This window comes from Podarcis pityusensis (assembly GCF_964106645.2).
Source record: "Podarcis pityusensis genome assembly, chromosome: 2".
In the NCBI taxonomy this organism is placed as follows: Eukaryota; Metazoa; Chordata; class Lepidosauria; order Squamata; family Lacertidae; genus Podarcis; species Podarcis pityusensis.
In genome coordinates this window covers 128,023,510-128,050,726 of record NC_138029.1, presented here as the reverse complement: position 1 = coordinate 128,050,726, position 27,217 = coordinate 128,023,510, and the positions used below count along the sequence as shown (strand labels likewise).

Here is a 27,217-nt window from a genome sequence, read left to right as displayed (position 1 = left end):
ATTGGGGAAGGGCACTCGCGCACTAACTACAGACAGACTTGAAGCAATAACTAAATTACCCCTACCAAAGACTAAAAGGCAACTCCGAGGCTTCATCGGAATGAGTGGATTCTGCCGGGCATGGATTCCGCGCTACGGGGAATTCACCCGCCCCCTTACAGCTATGACTCACGACAATGCCCCTGATCAACTACAACGGTCTGCAGAGGCACTTGAGGCCTTCGAATCTATTAAGAGAGAACTGAGGACTTCACCAGCCCTCGGACTCCCAGACTATAGACTACCTTTTTCTCTATACGTACACGAAAACAAGGGAGTAGCCTCGGGTGTCCTCACCCAACCATTTCAAGGGAAAAATAGACCTGTCGCCTATTACAGCCTTCAGCTAGACACCACTGTACTGGGGAATGTGGGGTGTCTCAGGGCTGTAGCAGCAGCAGCCCTCGTTCTAGAGAAAGCACAAGAAACTGTCCTGGGACACGACCTAACCGTTAACGTTCCCCATGCTGTCGCTACCCTCCTTAGCTTGCAAGGGTGTCAGCGTTTCACAATACAACGCTTAAACAGATATGAGGCCATTCTTCTCAGTCCATCAAACGTCACCATTAAAAGGGTGAACTCACTTAACCCTGCAACCCTTCTACCCCTCCCCGAGGACGGCACCCCACATCACGACTGTTCTCAGATAGTCCGCCACGTAGAAAAACCACGAGAGGACCTTGATTACCTCCCTTTAACGGACCCAGACCTCATCCTGTATACTGATGGGAGCTCCAAAGTTGTGGGAGGAGAACGTAAAAGTGGATATGCCATAGTCTCCGATACCGAAACCTTAGAGGCACGACCCGTCCACCCAAAATACAGTGCACAAGCGGCAGAACTCATCGCCCTGATCAGAGCCTGTGAATTAGGGGCAGGACAGAGAATCACTATTTATATGGACTCTAAATATTGCTTCGGATTAGTGCATGCCACCGGACAAATCTGGTTACAGAGGGGTTTCTTGACCGCGGCAGGTACCCAAGTTGCACATGCTCCCCTAGTACAGCGCCTCATGGACTCTATACACCTTCCAGAAGCCATTGCCGTAGTGCATTGTAAAGCACATACGAAAGGAAGGGACACAGTCTCAATAGGGAACCGACGTGCTGACCGCGCAGCTCAAGAGGCAGCCCTTCAGCCCCTCCCTACAGACAATGAGTTCCAAGGACCACAGGTTTTATCCGATGTAGATTTTGCAGAAATGTACAAAACCGCGACCCCAGAAGAGATAAAAGGATGGGAGGAACAAGGGGCCCACTTAGACAATGGCATTTGGTATTTCCCCGACAAACGGCTCATAATGCCTAGGCTATGGGTACCCAAACATTTGAGAGTCCTACACCAATGTACTCATTGGGGAAGAGACAAGCTTATCGACACAATTCAACGCTGCTGGTATGCCCCAGGCCTTGCTCTCGCCGCTAAAGCTGCCGTTAAGAACTGCCATATTTGTCAAAGTTTCAATCCAAAACATACCGCCAGATGCCCGCCAGGGGCCAGGCCATGGGCTTTCGTTCCATTCGAAAGTCTTCAGATAGACTTTATAGATCTACCACCCTGCCAAGGCTATAAGCATGCCTTGGTAATTATTGATCAGTTGCCTGGCTGGGTAGAATGTTTTCCTACACGCAGAGCAACCGCACACATCGTTGCAAAGATCCTATTACAAGAGATTATACCCCGTTTCGGAGTTCCCCGACACATAGACAGCGACAGAGGCTCACATTTCACCTCAGATATAATACAACAAGTAGCCACTGCCCTCGGCATTAAATGGAAACTACACACCCCATACCACCCCCCTTCCTCAGGGCAGGTTGAGAGAATGAACCAGCAACTTAAATCGCAACTCGGGAAACTTTGTAAAGATTCTGACATCAGATGGATACATGCCCTTCCATTAGTCCTTCATAATCTTAGGGCATGTCCCCGCGGCAACCTCAAACTGTCTCCTTATGAATTATTGTTTGGGCGACCATCCCCAGTGTATAATACCCAATTCCCAACATCTGAGCTAGAGGTGGGCGAGTCTGAGTTAACTAAATATGTAATACAGCTCCAGAGGCAACTAATTCTTCTCCACAAATATGCTGCCTCAAGCCAAAATATCCCCCTCGACGAAAACGTTCACCCGTACCAACCAGGAGACTGGATACAGGCGAAAACCTATCATAAGATACCCCTACAGCCCACCTGGGAGGGCCCCTACCAAGTACTTTTAACCACTCCAACTTCTATTAAGGTAGCTGAAAAGACAGCCTGGTTGCATCACACCCGCTGCAAACCAGCTTCCCCACCCGAACCCACCTTGGACGACTCACCCTACGACATCCCAGACCGATCAACAGATGACGACACCAACATAGACGACGACCAACAGACCGGACCAGATCGGGGCACGAATCGAGCCAAACAGACCGGACCAGATCGGGGCACGAATCGAGCCCAACAGACCGGACCAGATCGGGGCACGAACCGGGCCCAACAGACCGGACCGGATCCACCTCACACGTCAACCCTTTGGTTTTCCGAACTCATCACTACAACCAGCCAAAAGGACCAACCCCCAATCCGCCTAAAACTCCGCAAAGCTCCACCGCTCCCCACTTGACAGCTCTGCAATTTGACAGCTCCACCGCTCCCCGTTTGACAGCTCTGCGTTGACAGCTCCACCGCTCCCCACTTGACAGCTCTGCAGTTTGACAGCTCCACCGCTCCCCATTTGACAGCTCTGCGTTGACAGCTCCACCGCTCCCCACTTGACAGCTCTGCGTTGACAGCTCCACCGCTCCCCACTTGACAGCTCTGCAGTTTGACAGCTCCACCGCTCCCCATTTGACAGCTCTGCGTTGACAGCTCCACCGCTCCCCACTTGACAGCTCTGCAGTTTGACAGCTCCACCGCTCCCCATTTGACAGCTCTGCGTTGACAGCTCCACCGCTCCCCACTTGACAGCTCTGCAGTTTGACAGCTCCACCGCTCCCCATTTGACAGCTCTGCAGTTTGACAGCTCCACCGCTCCCCATTTGACAGCTCTGCAGTTCGACAGCTCCACCGCTCCCCGTTTGACAGCTCTACAGTTTGACAGCTCCACCACTCCCCGTTTGACAGCTCTACTGTTTGACAGCTTCGCCACACCACCATTGCACAGCTCTACCGCCTCCGCTACGATGATGACCACCACCATACCCACCCTGCTCCTCCTCCTTCTCAACACCGCCTTTTCTCAAGACACCACGATCACACATGCCTCTTGCCCTGGATTACAAATTGAATACAAATACTTGGACTTTGGAATTGTTGATATGGTAAAAAGAGGGACATTGGACCGCCTAGGGGACTTTGATTTCTGCTTACCTGAGACCCGTGTCCTCCTTCGACACTCTATATTACCGACCCTCGCTATACATCAAACCTGGGAACTTTTCATACGCTCGCCCTCTTATACGCCACTCGGCAAACTCATCCTCACCAAGGACGGCTCTTGGAACCGTGCCCACTGCCTCAACGGCTCATACATACTTTTCTCTGACGGCATGCCCCAACAAATGCTGAACTGGACACTCTTGGACTATGGTGGCGGCGAGTCAGTCTATACTGACCGAAACCACCCCACCGACCACCTAATTCATGGGTTTTACTGCCAAAGAGCGGATTCCGCTCCTCGCCAAACAATCCTACAAGGAGTCTGCCTCCAAAGGTACTGCTGTGTTTGGGACATCGGGTTCGCCTCCGCCTGGGACGGCAAAGCGTACCTGGAAGGCTGGCATCACTCCGTTACACCTCCAGCGGAATGGGACACCACCGGCCCCCAAAGATGTGGAGGCCTCACCACAAACCTCACCTACTTACTGCGCCAAGACCCCCTTCATCCTGCAGGTACTGCACCTCGACAAAGGGGGGAACTGTCAATATCCCAAGACCCCAACAACAATGACCTTTTGTCCACCTGGCATTCCAACACCTATGTAAAACTGATCTCCCAAATTGCAAAACAAACAACCACCAACGAATGCTGGATCTGCGCCAATGCTCCCTCACACCTCCACAGTGGCATACCATTCCTTGGAGTGCCCCTCACCCTGGAACAACATCTTTCCGCTGACGTACGGTCCTGGAACCTGACTGCTGTGAACTTAACCCACCAGTACATCTACCTGACCGGGCCCACAACAGGCGACCTCTGCCGGAAGTTCAGCGGCAACGACAAGGTCATCAGCGAGAGCACCTATAAGTACACCCTTGATATAACCTTAACCGGCAGAATTACCCTATGGCACCAAGGCAACCCCTCTACCCATCCCAACCTACTGTCTGCATGGAAACGTGTGATGAACTTGCCTGACTCCTGGGACCCCTCCCCGATTTCTCAGTGTTTCTTCCGCACCTTCCGCACTGGACGTATAGACTCGTGCCTGCAGGGGCTGTTCTGGATTTGCGGCCACCGCGGCTATGTATGGGCCAGCCCCCACTCCCGTGGCACCTGTTATCTTGGACTAATTTTACCTGGAGTCCGGGTTACTCAAGAGCTCCCCCCCGGAAGGAGACGCAATAAGAGAGCGAAAGACTTGTCAGAGCTCTCTGATGTGACAGCCAATGGGGAAACTTACGGCCGGGCCCTCTTTCCCGCGTATGGAGCCGGCTCCAACCACGTCGATATCCTTAAACTGACCGACATTCTGTTAAACTTTATGGAAGAATCCAATGCGGCTACCCAATCTATCTTAACAGAGTTAACAGAGGTCAGGCAAAATTCGATTCAGAACCGCCTTGCTTTGGACTACGTTCTCGCCTCGACTGGAGGGGTTTGTGCCCTCGTAGGAACCAAGTGCTGCACGCACGTCTCTGACCAGACCTTGAACATCACGGGTCATCTCAATAATATTCATAAACTGACCGATGAACTTAGAAATATCCAACATGAGGGCCTGTCGGATACTCAACTTTGGAGCTGGCTACCTGGATCTGCTTGGATAAAACAACTTTTAGGAAACGGCCTCTTAATATTGATCACTGTTGTCATCTGCATTGCCTTCTTCTGCTGCGCAATCCACTGCTTCCCGATGTGCTGTCAAACTTGCGGCTCTTGCCTTCCTACCCTTCGCCCGCAATCGACCACCACCTATAGGCCACCGACATCAGGATTCCAGTCGACCCCCATCGAAATGGGACCCTTGAAAGACTTCCGGACTCTGGACTCTAGGTATGACATGTCTAACTTCTATTAATTTATGCGGAGAGAAGGATTGCGCGGTCTCCCTACCTTCGCAATCTTATCTCCGAAGGGGGGAACTGTCGCCGGAAATCACCCCCCCTTTCACTAACACGTGTATTACACAAGCACCACACTCACACCTACACGCATCTCCCCTTCCTGACCCAAGAGATGTCCCTTTAGAGGGCCATCCCTTAAAGCCTTCCGTAAATAAGGAAGCACTAACTTGACAGCTTCCCGCTATAGCGCTCCGCATCGCCCTATCTTTATTGTGAGTAGACCGGCCGACCGAACTCTGGGTCAATCGGCGGCCGCCTCAGCCAATCAACGTTAGCGAACAGCGCCCCTTGCGGCGGCCACACAGGTACTGCAGGCTACCGGCGCTTTTCCTCCCCTGCTTTGACAGCTCTCAATACAAAGTTTCCGAGTTCAATTGACCGTGACTGATTTAATCAAAATGTAGCAAGCTGCTTCCTGAAGGCGAAAGTGCTTTGAACTTCAAAGACAGTATTCTTCATAAATTCACTAAAAATCAGCCGTACCTCGGATTCTCACCGGACCACTTTTATTCTGCTGGATATTGCAAGGACTATCAAAGGGGGGTGGTCTGATATCAAGCGGCCATAATCCTTTCACCGAGCAGTCACATACTCTGCGTTCCCTCCAAGTAGACGTGACAACCTTGATAACCATCGCTGATGGGCTCAGACAGAAGGCTATCAGGGATACAATGGACTGCATATCTTAGTGTATTCTACGCGGACCCTCACAAAGAACTGTGGCCGGATTCCCCTCAGGGGGCAGGAAACTTCGCCTTTCGCCTTTGTTTTTGTACATGACTCATGTGGGGAGGGGAGAGGAGGCCCCGGCCAGGTGTCAGGACGCTCGGATTACCTGTGCAGCCCCTCCCCGACTCCTCCTATTTTTAATATAATCATGATGTAAATATGATGTAATTCTGAGGGTGTAGCTTAGGGGATTAGCAACTAATAAAAGTTAGGGTCTCCCTTTGTTCGGGGCTTCCATCTTGCTTCACCTCGTGGGCGGTGGGAGTCCTGTCGCGACAGTCTTTTCTTAAAATAAAGACCAGGCCTACTGGCTGCTGTTTTGCTCTGATTGCTCTGGTCGGTGTCTTCATTTGCCCAAGAGAACCCTCGGATTTTCCGGTAACAGGGGGCGGACTGAGAGGGGGGAGGGAAGGGAGACCCCCAAGAAGGAGGGCTGAGGGGACCCCCTGGGTGTGGGGGGCAGACTGAGAGGGGGGAGCAGAGGGAGACCCCCCAGAAGGAGGGCTGAGGGGACCCCCTGGGTGTGGGGGGCAGACTGAGAGGGGGAGCGGAGGGAGAGCCCCAAGAAGGAGGGCTGAGGGGACCCCCTGGGTGTGGGGGGCAGACTGAGAGGGGGAGCGGAGGGAGACCCCCCAAGAAGGAGGGCTGAGGGGACCCCCTGGGTGTGGGGGCGGACTGAGAGGGGGAGCGGAGGGAGACCCCCAAGAAGGAGGGCTGAGGGGACCCCCTGGGTGTGGGGGGCGGAGGGAGACCCACAAGAAGGAGGGCTGAGGGGACCCCCTGGGTGTGGGGGGCGGACTGAGGGGGAAAGGGCCCCTCGCTCAGGAACCCCCCAAGTCTGAATGGGACACGACTCAGTCCAGGAAGGAGAGGGAAGAAGGGGCAGAAATGGAGTTCAGCATTGGAGCACCATGTCTAGAAAGCGGAACATCGGCCTGAGAAGAGAAGCTGCGCCTGGACTTCTGTGTTTAATGCCCTGACCGCCTCCAAGTTGAGGCAAGAAGTTGACTTCTGCCTGAAAGACCCGTCTCCGGACCCCACCTTTTCCTCGGTAAATAGAACTTTTCTTCTCTGTTCCGCTTCTGCCCTGGACTCTAAATCCCCAAGTTTCCCCTCACACAAGAGAGGCTGTGGTCAGTGGCAGAAATTCACTGAATTGGCGTCATGTGAGGCGGATCCGCTATATTTAATTGGGGGTCGTTAGCAGGGACATAATGCGTCTTGATGAATTGGAGGCTTGAGGGGGGAATCCGCTACAGGGTCGTTATAAAATGATCATAAAGAGTTGCAGAGTTGGAATGCATTTATACCAGATATAGTGGGTTAAGAATCAACATCTATGTTTTGGGATAATAATATCACCTAGACATTAGAGAAGTATATATGGAATTGGAATTCTTAACTCTTATAGTGATATAAGATATTATTATTATTATTATTATTATTACACTGGTACCTCGGGTTACATACGCTTCAGGTTACAGACTCTGCTAACCCAGAAATAGTGCTTCAAGTTAAGAACTTTGCTTCAGGATGAGAACAGAAATCATGCGGCAGCAGCAGGAGGCCCCATTAGCTAAAGTGGTGCTTCAGGTTAAGAACAGTTTCAGGTTAAGAAAGGAGCTCCGGAACGAATTAAGTACTTAACCCATGGTATCACTGTATTATTATTTAGTGTTGTTCAATCACACTGATGTTTTAAAGAGAAAAAGTAAACACCTGTAGGTTGGACCCCGAGGGACATCTAGTCTCACCCCCTGCAGTGCAGGAATCTTAGCTCAAGAATCCCTGACATTTGGCCTTCCAGCCTCTGTTTGGAAAACCTCCAAGGAAAGCAACTCTGTCCCTGGTGGTTTAAAAACGGAGATTGGGGAAGGAGTGTTTGCCGACACTGAAGATCCAGAGAATCATTTCAGTTTCCCAGCCTCAGTTGTGGCGCCTGTGAAATGGGTATATCACAGTGTGTGGGTGGGGGGGTGCATAATAATTAACTCATGCCCAGGTTGGGAAATGCTGCATCAGCCCCACAGCGAAATGGGTGAAGCTTCCCAGCCTCAGTTGTGGCGCCTGTGAAATGGGTCTCCCAGGGAGGCTGAATTCAGAGGTGCTTCAAGTCCCTCCCGGTGAATGAGAAGCAGGGATGGGAGCCAGGGGACAGGGGGGGGTGTCCTATGGGGGGTCTCCATACCCAGGACCTGGAAGGCCAGGCCGGCCTCCACCTCCGGGGGCAACTCGGACTCCAGGGCAGCTTCTTCCAGGCGTCTCCCGGGTGGGGGCAGGAACAAGATGGCGGGGCGCTGCTTGGGGGCGCTGGACATGCCGGAGCCTCCGCCCCCAGCCTCCTCCAGGAACCAGCAGCCCAGCTTGGCCAGCGGAGGCGAGGATCTGCCGAAGGACGCTCCTGCCAGGAGAGGAGGAAGAAGAAGAAGGGGGTGGACTAGATGCCTCTGGGGGCCCCAAAGCAGCAGCAGCAGCATCTGGGCCCCCCCCAGCCCAGCCTCCAAGCCCAGTCTGGGTAGACTGCCTCTGGGCCTGGAGGCTCCACCGGGAGAGCCCTGCTGGATCCGGAACAGGGCAAGGTAGACTGGCTCTGTCCAGGGAGGCTCCATTGGGACGCAGCAGGGCAGCAAGGGGCCGGATTCGGGACTCGGCCAGGAAACGGAAAGCGAAAGCGGAGGGACTATCCCGGGCCAAATCCCCGCCCCTCTTTGCGACAGGCAGAAATCCCACCAGAGAAGTTTCCCCCGCCAGCCCCTTCCTGCACCCGCTGAGTTTCTGCCTTGCAGGGGGAGGAAATCCGACCACGGGGGCGAGGGACGCCTCCTCCTCCGCCCCCCCCGGAGGGAACCCAGGCGTCCGGCCCCGAGCTCTCCTCCTCCCGCGCCCTGCGAGGGGGGAACCCAGGCGTCCGGCCTCGACCTACCCAGCAGCAGCAGCAGCAGCAGCAGCAGCGGGAGCCCCTTGGTGCGGAGCAGGTCGGGTTGGGCAGCCATGAGGCTCCGCAGGGAGAGAGCCAGGAGAGGCGGCGAGCGGCGATGGCGGAGACTCCGTCCGCGCTTCCCCTTTCGATTTCGGAGCCCCGGAAGGAGGGCGGGGGAAGGGGACCCCTCTCCCAGCCCCCCGAAAGGCACCCGAAGGGGTCTCCGCGGGAGAGGCTGGTTCTGGCACGGCCGGAGGAGGAACGAGATGCCTCCCCCAGCCCCCCAGAATTGGGGAAGGAGGCGGGAGGCGGAGCGGCGAGCTGGGGGCGCCCCATCGGAGATGCGTCCCTCTGGAAGTTCACTTGGTCTGGTGGGACCCAGGGGCGCCGACTTATAAAAAATATTGGGGGGGCCCATACCGGGACGCGTCGTCGTCCAACTTTTGGGATGCACCTCGGCGGGGGCTGTTTCTTCTTCTTCTTCGGAGGCAGAGTCGGGAAGAGCACCCGGGAAGCTGCCGCTGGTTCGCTCGGGTAGCCGGGAGAACGCAGTTCGAGGTGGCGGTGTTGGGGAGAGACCCTCGCTCAGGGCGCCACGAGACTTGGCGGCCGGCGGCCTATCTGGGGGGTTTTGGAGCGTATTTCGGCGGAGCTGGAGCGATTGGGGAGGAGGGGGCTTGTTGCCGGATTCTTCAGCTGGGCCGGAGATCCGCTGCTGGGGGGTCCCTGGGCCAAGTTGTGAGCACGGCCTGCTGAAGGGAGATCCAGCTGATTGCGCGACGGGGACGGCCAGGGCTCTCCGGCTAGGGCGCGCGGCTGGCTGGCTGGCTGGCTGGCGAGGGAGCAGGTGGGGAGGAGGCGGGGGTCAAAACACCTACGCAACCCACCCCAAAAATCATCTGCTGATTTAAATAGGAACAGGATGCACCTAACTTTCTGTCGACTTTAAGAAAACTCATGTTTCCCCTCATCTGTAAAAGGGGGAACCGATATTCACCATCACCTTATGGAACCAGATACCCAGCTGTTCTCTTCTTGGAAAAAAAAAAGAAGAAAAAGAAACAGAAACACCTCTTCGGTTGGTTTCAAGCGCAGATAGGGCGATTTAAAGAGAAACCACACAAATGCCTTGTAAATTGTCCCCCACCGCCCACGACTTGGCTTATCCGGGTTGCAACGCGCGAAAAGGCTGGGCCGAGATGCAAACCGCTGCCGGGCTGCGATTACTTGATTTAAAGGGAAAGGGTCGCCGCCAATCCGCCCGCGGCAAACACCTTGCACCCACCCCGAAAGACGCGCCGCAGCCAATGGGATCCTGTTTACCAGAGAGGGCGATTTGCTGGTGGAGAGTTTGAGCCAGACGCGGCGGCCCTCGCGCGCCGGCGGGCGAACCCGAAGGGGAGACCCCTAAACGCAGACGAAACACGCGCACGCAGCCACATGGCAACCTGAACCAGAGGGCCGGAGTTGCCCGGCGGCGGCGCTCTGCTGGAGGGGCGCCCGAGATTATTGGGGGGGCGGAGCCCCCCAAACGAATTTTTGAGGGGGCTCGGGCCCCCTCAGGCCCCATGCAGTCGGCGCCTATGGTGGGACCCGGTTCTCCAGCTGGGGAGGGGGCGGATTCTTGTTCATGGAATAGATTCACAGAAGGAACCCCCAGGGTCATCCAGCCCAACCCCCGGCAATGCAGGAATCTTTGGCCTCGAACCCACGACCCGCAGATCGAGAGGCTCCTGCTTTGCCAACGGAGCCATTTCCTCCAAAGGGACTGGTGTCTCTCTCAGGTACCCTCCTAATATTGCAACAGACTTTCAGTCGGCTAGTGAGCAGGTGAAGTATAATAAGAATAAGAATAAGAATAAGAATAAGAATACAGCATTATTTATACCCCGCCCGCACATCTGGGGGCAGGGCACAAGGCTGCTGTCTAGATGGCCTCTGAGCCCAGAATCACAGAGAACTCTGCACATGCCCTGGACCATCCGGATTCTGGGAGGGAGGGAGAGCGGCCCCTGGCTGCGCTCAGCTTGCGAAGGGTTAAATCGAACAGAGCCGGAGACCAGCTTATAAAACACACTTTGGGTTACAGTCACAGAAGAAGAGTGACTAGTGGGGTGCCACAGGGGAGGGAGATAGTAAAAGCACAACTTCAGGCAATACCAATGAGACGAAAACATGGAAGGTGCCTAAAGAAGCCAGGGTGGCTATCTAAAGAACTTTTAACTGAGTTAAGATTAAAAAAGGATGTGTACAAAAAATGGAAAAGGGGGGAAACCACCAAAGAGGAATTCAAACAAATAGCCAGCACGTGTAGACACAAAGTCAGAAAAGCTAAAGCACAGAATGAACTCAGGCTTGCTAGAGAGGTTAAAAGCAACAAAAAAGGCTTTTATGGGTATGTTTTTAGCAAAAGGAAGAACAAAGAAACAGTGGGGTCACTCAGAGCAGAAGATGGTGAAATGCAAACAGGGGACACAGAAAGGGCTGAACTCCTCAATGCCTTCTTTGCCTCGGTCTTCTCCGATAAAGAAAACAATGCCCGACCTGAAGAATTTGGAGCAAATGATTCAGCAGAGGAAACACAGCCCAGAATAACTAAGGAGATAGTGCAAGAATACTTGGCTAGTTTAGATGTATTCAAGTCTCCAGGGCCAGATGAACTGCATCCAAGAGTATTAAAAGAACTGGCAGATGTGATCTCAGAACCACTGGCAGTCATCTTTGAGAATTCCTGGAGAACAGGCAAAGTCCCGGCAGACTGGAGGAGGGCAAATGTTGTCCCTATTTTCAAAAAGGGGAAAAGAGAGGACCCAAATAATTACCGCCCAGTCAGTCTGACATCAATACCAGGGAAGATTCTGGAGCAGATCATTAAGCAAACAGTCTGTGAGCACCTAGAAAGGAATGCTGTGATCACCAATAGTCAGCATGGATTTCTGAAAGATAAGTCATGTCAGACTAACCTGATCTCGTTTTTTGACAGAATTACAAGCCTGGTAGATGAAGGGAACGCAGTGGATGTAGCCTACCTTGATTTCAGCAAAGCATTTGACAAGGTGCCCCATGATATTCTTGTAAAGAAGCTGGTAACTTCTTGACTATGCTACCACTCAGTGGATTTGTAACTGGCTGACTGACCGAACCCAAAGGGTGCTCATCAATGGTTCCTCTTCATCCTGGAGAAGAGTGACTAGTGGGGTGCCACAGGGTTCTGTCTTGGGCCCGGTCTTATTCAACATCTTTATCAACGACTTGGATGATGGATTCAAGGGCATCCTGATCAAATTTGCAGATGACACCAAATTGGGAGGGGTGGCTAACACCCCAGAGGACAGGATCACACTTCAAAACGACCTTGACAGATTAGAGAACTGGGCCAAAACAAACAAGATGAATTTGAACAGGGAGAAATGTAAAGTATTGCACTTGGGCAAAAAAAATGAGAGGCACAAATACAAGATGGGTGACACCTGGCTTGAGAGCAGTACATGTGAAAAGGATCTAGGAGTCTTGGTGGACCACAAACTTGACATGAGCCAACAGTGTGACGCGGCAGCTAAAAAAGCCAATGCAATTCTGGGCTGCATCAATAGGAGTATAGCATCTAGATCAAGGGAAATAATAGTGCCACTGTATTCTGCTCTGGTCAGACCTCACCTGGAGTACTGTGTCCAGTTCTGGGCACCACAATTCAAGAAGGACACTGACAAACTGGAACGTGTCCAGAGGAGGGCAACCAAAATGGTCAAAGGCCTGGAAACGACGCCTTATGAGGAACGGCTAAGGGAGCTGGGCATGTTTAGCCTGGAGAAGAGGAGGTTAAGGGGTGATATGATAGCCATGTTCAAATATATAAAAGGATGTCACATAGAGGAGGGAGAAAGGTTGTTTTCTGCTGCTCCAGAGAAGCGGACACGGAGCAATGGATCCAAACTACAAGAAAGAAGATTCCACCTAAACATTAGGAAGAACTTCCTGACAGTAAGAGCTGTTCGACAGTGGAATTTGCTGCCAAGGAGTGTGGTGGAGTCTCCTTCTTTGGAGGTCTTTAAGCAGAGGCTTGACAACCATATGTCAGGAGTGCTCTGATGGTGTTTCCTGCTTGGCAGGGGGTTGGACTCGATGGCCCTTGTGGTCTCTTCCAACTCTATGATTCTATGATTCTAAGAAGTAGGGCTGAGGGGACCCCCTGGGTGTGGGGGGCGGAGGGAGACCCCCAAGAAGGAGGGCTGAGGGGACCCCCTGGGTGTGGGGGGGCGGAGGGAAAGGCCCCCCCCCCAAGTCTGACTCCAGAGCCTGGAAGAAGCCAAGCCTCCAAGTCCAAGGGAAGGAGGCGTCTCCGGACACCAGCTTGGCCCCCCAATTCAGTGGGGCTGCCCCCGGGAAGATGGGGGCCTGGAGGGAAGACGTGTCTCCCTGGGGATCTGGGATTCCTCTCGAGGAGGCTGCTTGGACCAGGCGGAGCTGTTGCCCTTGCAGGAGACTCCTGGGGAAGCCCCGTCTCCCTGGCGCGGAGTCGGGCTCCGAGGGGGCTCCGTGGGGCAGCGGGGAGAGGGAGGGCTGGGCTGGCAAGGGTTAAGAGGAGCAGAGCTGGAGTCCTAGAGAGGACGGGGAGGGGAGGGGGGGCAAGGTCCTCCAGGGCTAAATCCCCCCTCCCCCTCCCCCTCCCTCCCTCCCTTCTTCTTCTCTCTCCTTTGCAAAAGCCCCTCCTGGACTCGGGTGAGTCTCCTCTCTCTTCCCCCTGAGGGTGCAATGGGGAGAAGGGGGTCCCAGGGGTGCAGGGAGGGGGCATGGGGGTCCCTGCTCAGGTCATGCATGGGGGGGGGGAGAGACCCCCAAGTCAGGGAGCAGAGGGTCCTCCTTTGTCCTCTTTGCCAAGCCAGGGAGGGGCCACTTCGCAGGAAATAAGCAGCTCTGCTCTTCCTTGGGATCCAGATGCTGCCTTCCTTTTGGGGGAGGGGGCTTTGGGTCAAGGAAATAAACCCCCTTCAGAGGGAGGGAAAAGTCACCTTTGGGAACAGAGGATGCAGCCAGAAGGGAACATTCCCACGTGGGAGGAGCACAGGGAGAAGAAAAGCCCTTCTGCATCTGCAGCAGCACAACAGGACCACTTCCTCTGTCCCAGATGCAACAAAACACGTCTCTCCCCCATCATTTAAATACACAACAAAATTGTTCCATTAAGATACTGAAATAAGCATGAAGGAAAAGAATAATGATAAAAGAATGCAGCTATTAAGAGGCAGAAAAGAACAGAGCAATGTGTAGAAAAATATCATCTTTCTTCTCCCTTTTTCCCTTAGGGTCCAGTGTGCTTTGAAGACGTAGCTGTTCCTTTCCCAGAGGAGGACTGGGCTTTGCTGGATCCTGACCAGAGAGCTCTGCAGAAGGAAGTCAAGGAGGAGAATCCTGGGATCGTGGCCTCTCTGGTAAGGCTCCCTGCTGGATCATAAGATCAGTTTTGAAATTCCATACAGATCTCTGAAGGACAAACCTCTATTTTGAGGGAGCCCCATAGCGCCACCTGCAGCATCTGAGATGTTAACACACCCACAACTCTCCATAGGAGATGCATCTCCTGTTCTGTCTGGGAATATTCTTCCACCAGTCCTGCCTTTTCCAACCGTGAGGAGGCTGGTCTGAGCTGCCCAGGCCTTCTTCAATGTAGGCTTCAGAGATATTAAGGACATGGAGGTACATCCTGTCTAATTTTCTGTTTCCCTTTCTGCTTCTGTTTTTGGTTGAAGAAAGAAATGACTGAGCTTGGAGATGGAGCGGATTCCATGACTGAGCCAAATTAAATCCATCCCTGGAAAGAGCCAGGCTTTTCGAATCTCCGAGTCCCATAAATACGTTAGCTAATACCAGCCAAAAAAGGCAGTAACTCCCTTCCCTTCTTCCTCTTTCACAAACATTCATTTGCATTCTTCAGTCATTTCAGGCTCAGTTTCTTCCTCAGGCTAGGATTATTATTATTATTATTATTATTATTATTATTATTATTAAAGATATCAGGAAACTTGATGAGGAATTAAGGGGAAAGACAGTGTTGACCCAGAGTAGTTACAAAATGTATGTTCTCTCCCCAAGTGCCACAGACCCTCCTCCAAAGGGAGCTTCTCTGAAGAAAGCACAAGCAAAAATTACTCAATTTTACGTGAATAAGAAAATGAGGAGGTGGCTAAGAAACAGCAGGAGCCAGATCCTATTACTGACCTTATAGGATCTCTCAGCAGCTCTAAGGATGAGCAGAAAGAGGTTTTGGGGAACTAATCTGAAAGCAAAATTCAAAATTAAAGCAAGTATAAAAGACTGCAACTCCCAAACTTCTGGGACCAAAGAGGGACTATCAGTCACTGGGTGACTTGTACTACTAAGAGAGGACATGGAACGCATAAAATCCTTTTTGGCTGACTGTAATAAAGTTCTTACCTGATAGATACTTGTAAAACCTTCTGGAAAAAATCTGGCAGAGTCTGTGGAACCAGATAATACAACAATATCTCTTTCCCTGCCATTAAAAATAGATCAATAAGGGAGGTTTGATTCGTCCACATGGCAAAAGGAGGTCTAAAAGTACAAAGAAGCGCAAAAATGTTAAAAATTTAAAAAATAGTGCAATATTAAAAAGTTGACTTGAAAATACTTTTTAACTTACTTAAGAGCAGCTCATGCTCTGGGTCCAGACAGAACACTAAGAAGCTTGTACTATGCTAGAATCTGCACACCAGATCCCTATATCAATATGAAACGATATGCAAGGTTATCAAATGCTCTGATGTCCTGTCAAAAGCCAAAACCAAACCAACTAGGGAGAGGGTTTTCATAAAAAGGAATTGGAAATGGGTGCTGTCTCAAAATAAGCTACTTCTCTCAAGCTACCCTAAGCCTTTGGGAATCTTGTCACAAGAGGAGCGTAAAGTTTGTGAAGATGGTGTATAAGCACAGAGAATATCTAAGGAGGAGTGGTGTATCAGTCTCAAGATTATTCCAAAATGTGGCATCACCAGCTCCTCTGCTTCCACATTCAGCAACACCTTCAAAAAGTCCTCAATTCAAGGCAGACTATCCTGCTTTAGTTGACAAAGATTCTGCAGGTGACAATCCTGACTAGTCAGCTGGCCTGGACCCCAAGGAACCCCCTAACTGAAAGACCCTGGGTTCCTTGCACTTGACCTTGCTGACAGAACTGAAAAGAATTGATTACATGCCTTCTGTGCTCTGCCACAAGACGCCCAGAATGAAATATTCTCCAGATTGGACCTCTGACGTTCCTGCCTAATAAGTTTGAAGAAGGAACACAAGGGCTCATGCAAGTAGAACTTGACCCTTTGTGCTCCAGATCCAGCCCACCAGATATTCCAGCATGAGTTGAATTGATGGGCTGAAAAGCCACCTCCCCCCACCAGCAGGTTAATGAACCCTCTTTCCTACCAATTGGAGATGAAAAGCTTCCCTGAAGATTTGGTCCCCATGCAAGAGGCAAATATGGCCACAACACCTGCCTGGCTTGCAATGAGAGAGCTCAAAGATTGTGAACTGGGCTCTGCATACAAAGAACCCAGCATGCAGGCACCTACAGCACATGTACAGTGGTACCTCGGGTTCCATATGCTTCAGGTTACAGACTTCGTGAACCCAGAAATAGTGCTTCAGGTTAAGAACTTTGCTTCAGGGTGAGAACAGAAATTGTGCTCCAGCGGCACAGTGGCAGCAGGAGGCCCCATTAGCTAAAGTGGTGCTTCAGGTTAAGAACAGTTTCAGGTTAAGTACGGACCTCTGGAACGAATTAAGTACTTAACCTGAGGTACCACTGTAATAGCTACTCTGCTATTTTCTGCCCATGCTCTGGGGTTGCAGTTTTCAGGCTTAGGGACAGGGTGGTGACTGTTTTTTGCACCAAGTTCTGTTCATAAGCCCCAATGAGTTCAATGGGATCAACTCTCAGGTCACTATTGTGCAGACCCTGCCATCCTTATGAAGTGGGGTGATTGGCAAACGGGAAACTGCAAGCACTGGAGATGTTTACAAATGGGGCTTCTGATGGGAAGGGGCTGCCCCATTTGTGCTTCTCCAGGGGCAGGAGAATATCTCGGGCAGGAGAATCCCTGCAGGGCCTCTGAGGCTCCCTTTGCTTCTTCCTCTCTCCCAGGACCCTGCAGCTTCTTTTGGCTCCTTGACTCCTCAGGAAGGATGAAAGAGACGGATCCTGCAAACCTAGCGAGGATGGAAGGGGGAAGATGGACGGTTGACCTGGTCCGGCTGTCTCCTGCATCCCTCCCCACAACCTCTGAGCGTTCCCTCCCAGGGACCTCCGAGAGATCTGGTGAGTCCCAGGGGAGGGGAGATGGGGACATGGATGGATGGAGCCGGAGAGGAATTGGGGCTTGCTCAGCTTGGGGGTGGGGGGAGGCAGGCAGGCGGATGGAGATGGAGAAGGGGAGCACCTTTTCGGGCTCCCCCACCTGCCTGCCTGCCTGCCTGCCTGCGCCTTTGTCATCTGCAAGCAATTTGAGCTAGGAATAGATCACAGCTCCCCGGCCACTGCAATGTATTGGCAGATCAAAAGGTCTAAAACCAGTTCTGTGATCTAAATGCCGTACCAATGTCTGACAACTCACTGATCCATCGCGCAGCACTGGACTCCTTAAAGGAACCTGATCCTGCTGTGCAGTGTGAACTCAGATGGGGCCTCCGTGTGTTGCCTTTTTCTCTTCTTTTTGTATAACTTTTATTAACTTTATAAAACAAGGAAGATAGGAATAATAGATGATACAAATATGTAGGCTGAGCCTGTATATCTCAAACATAGCAGAATAAATTTGCAGGAGTATCTATAACATATAGTTCATCATTAGTGGTCAGTGTATGAGTTCTGGGTCCATGAATTGCTTTCAACTGAAACAAAAAAGGGGAAACAGGAGAGCACAGAGAACATTCAACATCGCAGAGCCAAATGCCTAGACTGAAGCTCTTGTGGCCGTTGTGCTTAGATTAAGTGAGTAATAGTCATTTTTCCTCTTCTGTTACCAATGAAACAATACAGAGTTGGTCTTATCATGAAAATGGGAGGGGGGGGTTCAAAGTGAAGAAAGAGATTTACGTATAAATTTAAATATTTTCCTGTTTTAATTTTTTTTAATTAATAATAATAATAATAATAATAATAATAATAATTTATTATTTATACCCCGCCCATCTGGCTGGGCCTCCCCAGCCACTCTGGGCGGCTTCCATAAAACCAAAAATACAGTAAAATCACACGTTAAAAACTTCCCTGAACAGGGCTGCCTTAAGATGTCTTCTGAATGTCAGGTAGTTGTTTATCGCTTTGACATCTGCTGGAAGGGTGTTCCACAGGGCGGGCGCCACTACCGAGAAGGCCCTCTGCCTGGTTCCCTGTAGCTTTGCTTCTCGCAATGAGGGAACCGCCAGAAGGCCCTCGGCGCTGGACCTCAGCGTCCAGGGCAGAATGATGGGGGTGGAGACGCTCCTTCAGGTATACTGGACCGAGGCCGTTTAGGGCTTTAAAGGTCAACACCAGCACTTTGAATTGTGCTCGGAAACGTACTAGGAGCCAATGTAGGTCTTTCAAGACCGGTGTTATATGGTCTCGGCGGCCGCCCCCAGTCACCAGTCTAGCTGCCGCATTCTGGATTAGTTGTAGTTTCCGAGTCACCTTCAAAGGTAGCCCCACGTAGAGTGCATTGCAGTAGTCCAAGCGGGAGATAACCAGAGCATGCACCACTCTGGCGAGACAGTCTGCAGGCAGATAGGGTCTCAGCCTACGTACCAGATGGAGCTGGTAAACAGCTGCCCTGGACACAGATTTGACCTGTGCCTCCATGGGCAGCTGTGAGTCCAAAATGACTCCCAGGCTGCGCACCTGGTCCTTCAGGGGCACAGTTACCCCATTCAGGACCAGGGAATCCTCCACACCTGCCCTCCTCCTGTCCCCCAAAAACAGTACTTCTGTCTTGTCAGGATTCAACCTCAATCTGTTACCCGCCATCCATCCTCCAACCGCCTCCAGACACTCACGCAGGACCTTCACCCCCTTCACTGGTTCTGATTTAAAAGAGAGGTAGAGCTGGGTATCATCCGCATACTGATGAAACCCAGCCCAAACCCCCTGATGATCTCTCCCAGCGGCTGCATGTAAATGTTGAAAAGCATGGGGGAGAGGACAGAACCCTGAGGCACCCCACAAGTGAGGGCCCAGGGGTCTGAACACTCATCCCCCACCACCACATTCTGAACACGGCCCAGGAGGAAGGAGCAGAACCACTGTATGACAGTGCCCTCAGCTCCCAGCCCCTCAAGACGGTCCAGAAGGATGCTATGGTCGATGGTATCAAACGCCGCTGAGAGATCCAGCAGAACTAGGAAACAGCTCTCACCTTTGTCCCTAGCCCGCCGGAGATCATCAACCAGTGCGCCCAAGGCAGTTTCAGTCCCATGATGAGGCCTGAATCCCGACTGGAAGGGATCCAAATGGTTATTGTTTTTATTTTTATTGGTTTTCACATATTACTTTACAATACAGATGTACCAAAGCCAACACCATTTCCTCCCCATCCCCCCATACATTTACATTTCTTTTTCCTCAATCCATCATATTATGTTTTTCTCCCTCCTCCCACTTCCCTCTGCCCCCACTGGATTTCCTCCACATTCTGCAATTTACAATAATCTTTGCATTCTACAACCTTCTCAAATCATCTTCATATTCTTATTATCTTTCCTTACTAATTTTTCTTCCATCCAGTACTTCACATTTTAATCTAGGCATATTAGCGTATCTTTCCTTGAGCAATATTTTGCCATATATTCATCAAAACATTTCCACTTGGTTGTCAAGTCTCTGCTTAAAGACCTCCAAAGAAGGAGACTCCACCACACTCCTTGGCAGCAAATTTCACTGTCGAACAGCTCTTACTGTCAGGAAGTTCTTCCTAATGTTTAGGTGGAATCTTCTTTCTTGTAGTTTGGATCCATTTCTTCTTATAGCAGTTAATTTTGCCCGAATTAAATATTCATTTAGTTTACAAATCCATTCCTCCTTTGTGGGTATAGTTTGTGACTTCCACCGAGCAGCAATCACTATTCCAGCAGCTGCACTTGTGGAATGTAATGGCGTCCGCCACACTTTCCTGTGCCAACTCTCCGTGCCAACTGTGAGCCTTAAGCTGTCTTCCTGGCTCCAAGCCGAGTTTCGCAGCAGCGGTCGTGCCTTGGGTGGGTGATAAATCCAAGGCTGCACGCAGGCTTCTTGCTCATCTAAGAAGTCTTTAATCATTGTAAAGAAAAACATGATTAATCAACCCGGAGATCGAGCGGACATCTCCTCGGCTTGACAGCTAAAAACGAAAGTAATTCACACACAAAGAAAGATTCCCGTATGTGAACAAAACCACACCTCAGAATGTGAGACGTCACACAGAACTGTTTAACCCTGTAAGTTCTGATTCTCCTCACAGTACTTGCATATAGAAAAATTCTCCCCCCCCCCCCATGGTATCTCTTCATCTCTCAATCCAAGGAGATATGTCTCTGGTTTCTTTGTTATTGATATTTTCAACATCTTCTTTAGTTCTTCGTGTACTACTATCCCAAATTTCTTAATTTCCTCACACCTCCACCACATATGTATTGTTGTTCCTATTTTTCCACCACATCTCCAACAGAGATTGGATTTCAATTTGTATATCTTTGCCAGCTTAACTGGCGTTAAGTACCACCTATAGAACATCTTTACAAAATGTTCTTTAATTGTATATGAGGCAGTAAATTGTATATCCTCTCGCCAGAGTTTCTCCCATTGCTCTAGATAGATAGTATGTCTGAGATCCTGAGACCATTTAATCATCGTTTCTTTCACTTCTTCCTCTATCAATTCCCAGTCCAGTAAAAGATTATACGTTTTGGATAACAATTTCTTGTTGTTCTGTATCACTGTGACTTTAAATTTCAAATCTTCTTTCGCAAATCCTTTCTTTTGATCTGAGTTGAATATACTTCTAAGTTGTATATATTGCCATCTGTCAATTTAAATTTTGACCAACCAGATTGAGATAACTTCTGATGGGGAGTGTTCAGGTGAAGATGTTGCGGTTTGTTTCACAGACAAGGCGTGGACGTTGCTGGATTGTAATGGTTTGGAGTTACTTGTGCGTAAGCCGACCCCGTTTGGGCGCTTGGTTGCCTGGTTAAACCCTTCGGACTGCACAGCCCATCTCCGCGTGGCTGCCTCAGTCACTGGCAGAATCTGTCTGTGGGCGTTTCTTAAACCTCTGCCAGCATAAAAGCTGTTTGACACCCAATCGTCTCCGCCTCTCATTGCGCGGGAGCCTCCTGCGCAGGGTGGGCGTGGGTAGCGGAGTACCTGGGCTCTCTTCACTGACTTCCAGGGAAGAATCCCAGAGATTTTAAGTATTTTTATCAAATTCCTAGCAACTTAATTTAGGCATAACATTACTTCAGGTTTCGTCTTTCTTTTTAACTTCCGCTTATTCTCATATATCTTTCAACTAAATTGCTGATGCCATGTTATTTCCTTTCGTGCACTTTCTTAACATTCATACAACTTATAATGTTTTTGTAAATAGTCTTTAAACTTTTTCCAGTCCTCTTCCACTGTCTCTTCTCCCAGGTCGCGGATTCTGCCAGTCATTTCAGCCAACTCCATGTAGTCTGTCAGTTGCATCTGCCATTCTTCCAGTGTGGGCAAGTCTTGTGTCTTCCAATATTTAGCGATGAGTATTCTTGCTGCTGTTGTTGCGTACAGAAAAAAAGTTCTATCCTTCTTTAACACCTTCTGGCCAACAATGCCTAAAAGGAAGGCCTCTGGTTTCTTAGGGAAGGTATACTTGAATACCTTTTTTAACTCATTATAGATCATTTCCCAAAAGGCCTTCACTCTCGGACAAGTCCACCAGAGGTGAAAGAATGTTCCTTCAGTCTCCTTACATTTCCAACATTTATTATCATGCAAATGGTATATTTTTGCAAGCTTGACTGGAGTCATGTACCACCTATATATCATTTTCATAATATTTTCTTTCAAGGCATTACAAGCCGTAAACTTCACACCGGTGGTCCATAACTTTTCCCAGTCAGCAAACATAATGTTGTAACCAATGTCCTGTGCCCATTTTATCATAACTGATTTAACCGTTTCATCCTGAGTGTTCCATTTTAACAGCAAGTTATACATTCTTGCTGTTCCATTTTAACAGCAAGTTATACATTTTTGAGAGTACCTTAGTTTTTGGTTCCAACAATTCTGTTTCTAGTTTCGATTTATCCACCTGGAATCCTATCTTTTTGTCCGAATTAAAAACCTCCTTAATCTGAGCATAGTGTAACCAATCTCGCACTTTATCCTTTAATTTCTCCAAACTCTGCAGCCTCCAAGTATCTCCTACTTTTTCTATTATTTCCCAATATTTTGGCCATTTGGCCTCCATATTGAGTCTTTTCTGAGCCTTAGCTTCCATTGGTGATAACCACCTTGGGGTCTTGTTTTCTAGTAAGTCTTTGTATTTTATCCAGACATTAAATATTGCTTTCCTGACAATATGGTTCTTGAAAGGTTTATGAACCTTTACCTTGTCGTACCACAAATAAGCATGCCATCCAAAAGCATTATTAAACCCTTCCAGATCCAGGACATCAGTGTTCTCAAGAAGTAACCAATCTTTCAACCAGCAGAAAGCTGCAGCTTCATAGTACAACTTTAAGTCCGGAATCGTGGACTCTCTTGGTAAGGCTCCCTGTTGGATCATAGCATGTTTAGATTGCAGATGGAGTGGATTCCATGATTGAGCCAGAACAAAATCCATCCCAGATAAAAGCCAAGCAATATCTCAGTCAATACCAGCCAACTAAGGAAGTGAAACCTATAGGACGGCCTCACATCTCATTCTCTTCAGATCTTCCTCTGTCACAAGCATTCATTAACATTGTTCAATAATCTGGAGCTCCCATTTCCTCCTGAGACTCTAATTAGCATCTCTCTTCATTGCAGATGGTGATGACTTAGAAGGGAAGAACAAGGGGGAGCACAACAGAATCCACATAGCGGAGAAGTCATATAAACATTCAGAGTGTGGAGAGAACATCCATCAGAGCTCCCAGTCCAACTCCCATCAAAGAAAGAGCTTCATTCGAAGGAATAGCCTCACTTCACACGAAAGAACACAGAGTAGGGAGAAATCGTATCAGTGCTTGGAGTGTGGAAAGAGCTTCAGCCAGAGGGCCCATCTCACTTCTCATCAAATAATTCATACAGGGGAGAAGCCCTATCAGTGCTTGGAATGTGGAAAGAGCTTCAATCAAAAGAATAATTTCACTGTGCATCAAAGAATTCATACAGGGGAGAAACCCTATCAGTGCTTCGAATGTGGGAAGAGCTTTCGTGTGAGTGGTGAACTCACTTCCCACCAAAGAATTCATACAGGGGAGAAACCCTATCAGTGCTTCGAATGTGGGAAGAGCTTTCGTGTGAGTGGTGAACTCACTTCCCACCAAAGAATTCATACAGGGGAGAAACCCTATCAGTGCTTCGAATGTGGGAAGAGCTTTCGTGTGAGTGGTGAACTCACTTCCCACCAAAGAATTCATACAGGGGAAAAACCCTATCAGTGCTTGGAGTGTGGAAAGAGCTTCAATCGAAAGGGTCATCTCACTTCTCATCAAATAATTCATACAGGGGAAAAACCCTATCAGTGCTTGGAATGTGGAAAGAGCTTCTGTCAAAGGGCGACGCTCACTTCCCATCAACGAATACATACAGGGGAGAAACCCTATCAGTGTTTGGAATGTGGAAAATGCTTCAATCGAAAGGATCATCTCACTTCTCATCAACAAAATCATACAGCGGAGAAGCCCTATCATTCCTTGGAATGTGGAAAAGGCTTCAGTCATAGCAACAGTCTCACTTCCCACCAAAGAATTCATAAAGGGGAGAAACCCTATCAGTGCTTCGAATGTGGGAAAAGCTTCAGTCAAAGCGCCAATCTCACTTCCCATCAAAGAATTCATACAGGGGAAAAACCCTATCAGTGCTTCGAATGTGGGAAGAGCTTTCGTGTGAGTAGTGAACTCACTTCCCACCAAAGAATTCATACAGGGGAGAAACCCTATCAGTGCTTGGAGTGTGGAAAGAGCTTCAGTCAAAGCACCCATCTCTCTTCCCATCGAAGAATTCATACAGGGGAGAAACCCTATCAGTGCTTGGAATGTGGAAAGAGCTTCAATCGAAAGGGTCATCTCACTTCTCATCAAAGAATTCATACAGGGGAAAAACCCTATCAGTGCTTGGAATGTGGAAAGAGCTTCTGTCAAAGGGGGACGCTCACTATCCATCAACGAATACATACAGGGGAGAAACCCTATCAGTGCTTGGAATGTGGAAAGAGCTTTCGTCAGAGTGGTGATCTCAATTCCCATCAAAGAATCCATACAAGAAAGAAAACGTCTTAGTGTTTGGAATGTGGGAAAAGATTCATTCATTGCCCACCAAATATTTATACGGGTTTGAAAATGGGGTTCCTCTCAAAGAGGGCTGCAGACAACCGACAGATTACAACTGGGGAATATTTCACACAGGAAACCACATCTGCTTGCATGGACTTTTGTCGTATATGGATTTATAAAAGTCCTCTTGCATGTTAATTTGCATATAGATCTGTTAAATATGATGAAAGTTGCATACCAGTGGCTGTCAAGATAAAGGATTAAGATCGGGATGATATTGGGAATAAATAAAAGAGAGAAAAGTAGGAACAAGAATCCCCACCCCAAAAATAATCTCATCAATCTTTGACTTTTGTCTTCTGGGTTTCCCAGTTGTTATTCTGTCTTGCACAGCTACAATAAACCTACCATTAATATTGTGGACTAGGCATTTCTTCGTCAGAGGGCAAAAAAACCAAATTTAGCAAGAGATCAAATACTTTCCCCCCTCACTCTAGATGTTTACACACACACCTGGCTCTCGTTTGGAGGAGGAGTGAGAGACGGAGGCTCTTTACTTCTAGAATGGCATTTCCACGGCACCTCCTTTCCTCCCAGGAGCTCCTCCTTCCACAACCTTGTGAGGCTGGCCGCTTGCCTTTCACCCCCTTTCCAGCACTGCGTTGTTTAGTGTGGCAGCACCTGCCCTTTGGAACTCCCCGCCTCTTGCAATAAAGCGTGTGCCTTTGCTAGACGCTTTTCTGGCACCTGCTAAAAGCATTCTTGTTTAGGCAAGCATAGCCAGATGCTTAGGAAGCTGAAGTAATTTTAATCTATTTTAATATTTTAGTTTTTCTGTGTTTTAAAGTAGGCTTGTTAATTCTTATTGATTTTACTGCTGTGGTGTTGTTGTTGTTTTTTGTATTGGTAAACAACTTTGCAGGTTGTTTAAAATAAATTTTATGAAATAAATAAACAAACAATAAATACAAATAAAATAACACAAGCCAAAACACAATGCATCCTGTAGATTTAAGTAACTGTCCACAGTGGCCTACTTGTTATTGGAGGCCCAGAATCCACATTCCTTTGTAAGAAAATATGAAATAAAGTCAAAACATTTTTGTAGGCAAAAAAAAAAAGTCAATATTGGGGAGGTGACAAAAACTTTTCCACACCAGGTACCCCCTGACCTTGTAATGCCACTACCCGGGGTGCAGGGAGGGGACGTGGGGGTCCCTGTTCAGATCATGCCTGATGGGGGGAGACCCCCAAGTCAGGGAGCAGAGGGTCCTCTTTGTCCTCTCTGCCAAGCCAGGGAGGGGCCAGTTCGCAGGAGGTCTGCAGCTCTGCTCTTCCTTGGGGTCCAGATGCTGCCTTCCTTTTGGGGGAGGGGGCATTGAGTCAAGGAAATAAACCCCCTTCAGAGGGAGGGAAAAGTCCTTTGTTAACAGAGGATGTAGACAGATGAGAAGGTTTGAGATATACAGACTCAGCCTACATATTTGTATCTTTTATTATTCCTATGTTCCCTGTTTTATAAAGCTAATAAAAGTTATACAAAAAGAAGAGAAAAAGGCAACACACGGAGGCCCCATCTGAGTTCACACTGCACAGCAGGATCAGGTTCCCTTAAGGAGTCCAGTGCTGCGCGATGGATCAGTGAGTTGTCAGACATTGGTAGGGCATTTAGATCACAGAACTGGTTTTAGACCTTTTGAGCTGCCAACACATCGCGTTGGCCGGGGAGCTGTGATCTATTCCTAGCTCAAATTGCCTGCAGATGACAAAGGCGCAGGCAGGCAGGCAGGTGGGGGAGCCCGAAAAGGTGTCCCCCTTCTCCATCTCCATCCGCCTGCCTGCCTCCCCCCACCCCCAAGCTGAGCAATCCCCAATTCCTCTCCGGCTCCATCCCTCCAGGTCCCCATCTCCCCTCCCCTGGGACTCACCAGATCTCTCGGAGGTCCCTGGGAGGGAGTGCTCAGAGGTTGTGGAGAGGGATGCAGGAGACAACCTGACCAGGTCATCTGTCCATCTTCCCTCTTCCATCTCCTCTAGCTTGACAGGATCCGTCTCACTCATCCTTCCTGAAGAGTCAAGTAGCCAAAAGAAGCTGCAGGGTCCTGGGAGAGAGGAAGAAGCAATGGGAGCCTCAGAGGCCCTGCAGGGATTCTCCTGCGCTAGATAGTCTCCTGCCCCGGGAGAAGCACAAATGGGGCAGCCCCTTCCCAACAGAAGCCCCATTTCTAAACCTCTCCAGTGGTTTCAATTTCCCCTGTTTGCTAATCACCCCACTTCATAAGGCTGGCAGGGTCTGTCCAGTAGTGACCTCAAGGTGGAACCCTTGAACTCACTGGGGCTTATGGACAGAACTTGGTGCAAAAACCAGTCACCACCCTGTCCCCAAGCCTGAAAATTGCAACCCCAGAGCATGGGCAGAAAACAGACGAGTAGCTAATACATGTAAGTGGCCCCATGCTTGGTGCTTTCTACGGAGTGTCCTGTTGACGTTCTTTGAGCTCTCTCATTGCAAGCCAGGCAGGTGTTGTGGCCATATTTGCCTCTTGCATGTGGACCAAATCTTTGGGGAAGCTTTTCATCTCCAATTGGTAGGAAAGAGGGTTCATTAACCTGCTGGTGGGAGGAGGTGGCTTTTCAGCCCATCAATTCAACTCATGCTGGAATATCTGGTGGGCTGGATCTGGAGCATAAAGGGTCAAGTTCTACTTGCATGAGCCCTTGTGTTCCTTCTTCAAACTTATTAGGCAGGAACGTCAGAGGTCAAATCTGGAG

General features: G+C 49.6%; 2 protein-coding genes and 1 long non-coding RNA gene across 13 annotated transcripts in view; 2 read left to right on the top strand and 1 right to left on the bottom strand.

The window, feature by feature from the left end:
* The window catches only part of LOC308465792 (uncharacterized protein), a 430,090-nt gene that overhangs the window by 265,079 nt on the left and 137,794 nt on the right, over positions 1 to 27,217 (top strand). For 6 of the 11 annotated variants that reach the window (XM_080986032.1, XM_080986037.1, XM_080986036.1 and 3 more), the window contains one exon: positions 17,118 to 17,291. In XM_080986032.1, the coding sequence (XP_080842158.1) occupies positions 17,118 to 17,291 (174 nt within the window). Of the gene's footprint in view, positions 1 to 6,434; positions 7,097 to 13,614; positions 13,685 to 14,268; positions 14,395 to 17,117; positions 17,292 to 27,217 lie in introns of those variants that run through there. The other 5 variants (XM_080986033.1, XM_080986043.1, XM_080986034.1 and 2 more) reach the window with 5 other exon arrangements.
* LOC308465694 (uncharacterized protein) overlaps positions 1 to 27,217 on the bottom strand; it is a 386,527-nt gene that overhangs the window by 269,579 nt on the left and 89,731 nt on the right. The window lies entirely within an intron of this gene.
* On the top strand, positions 21,428 to 22,382 carry LOC308466363. Its single transcript, XR_013980800.1, has 2 exons — positions 21,428 to 22,188; positions 22,223 to 22,382. It is a non-coding gene; the product is annotated as an uncharacterized lncRNA (long non-coding RNA).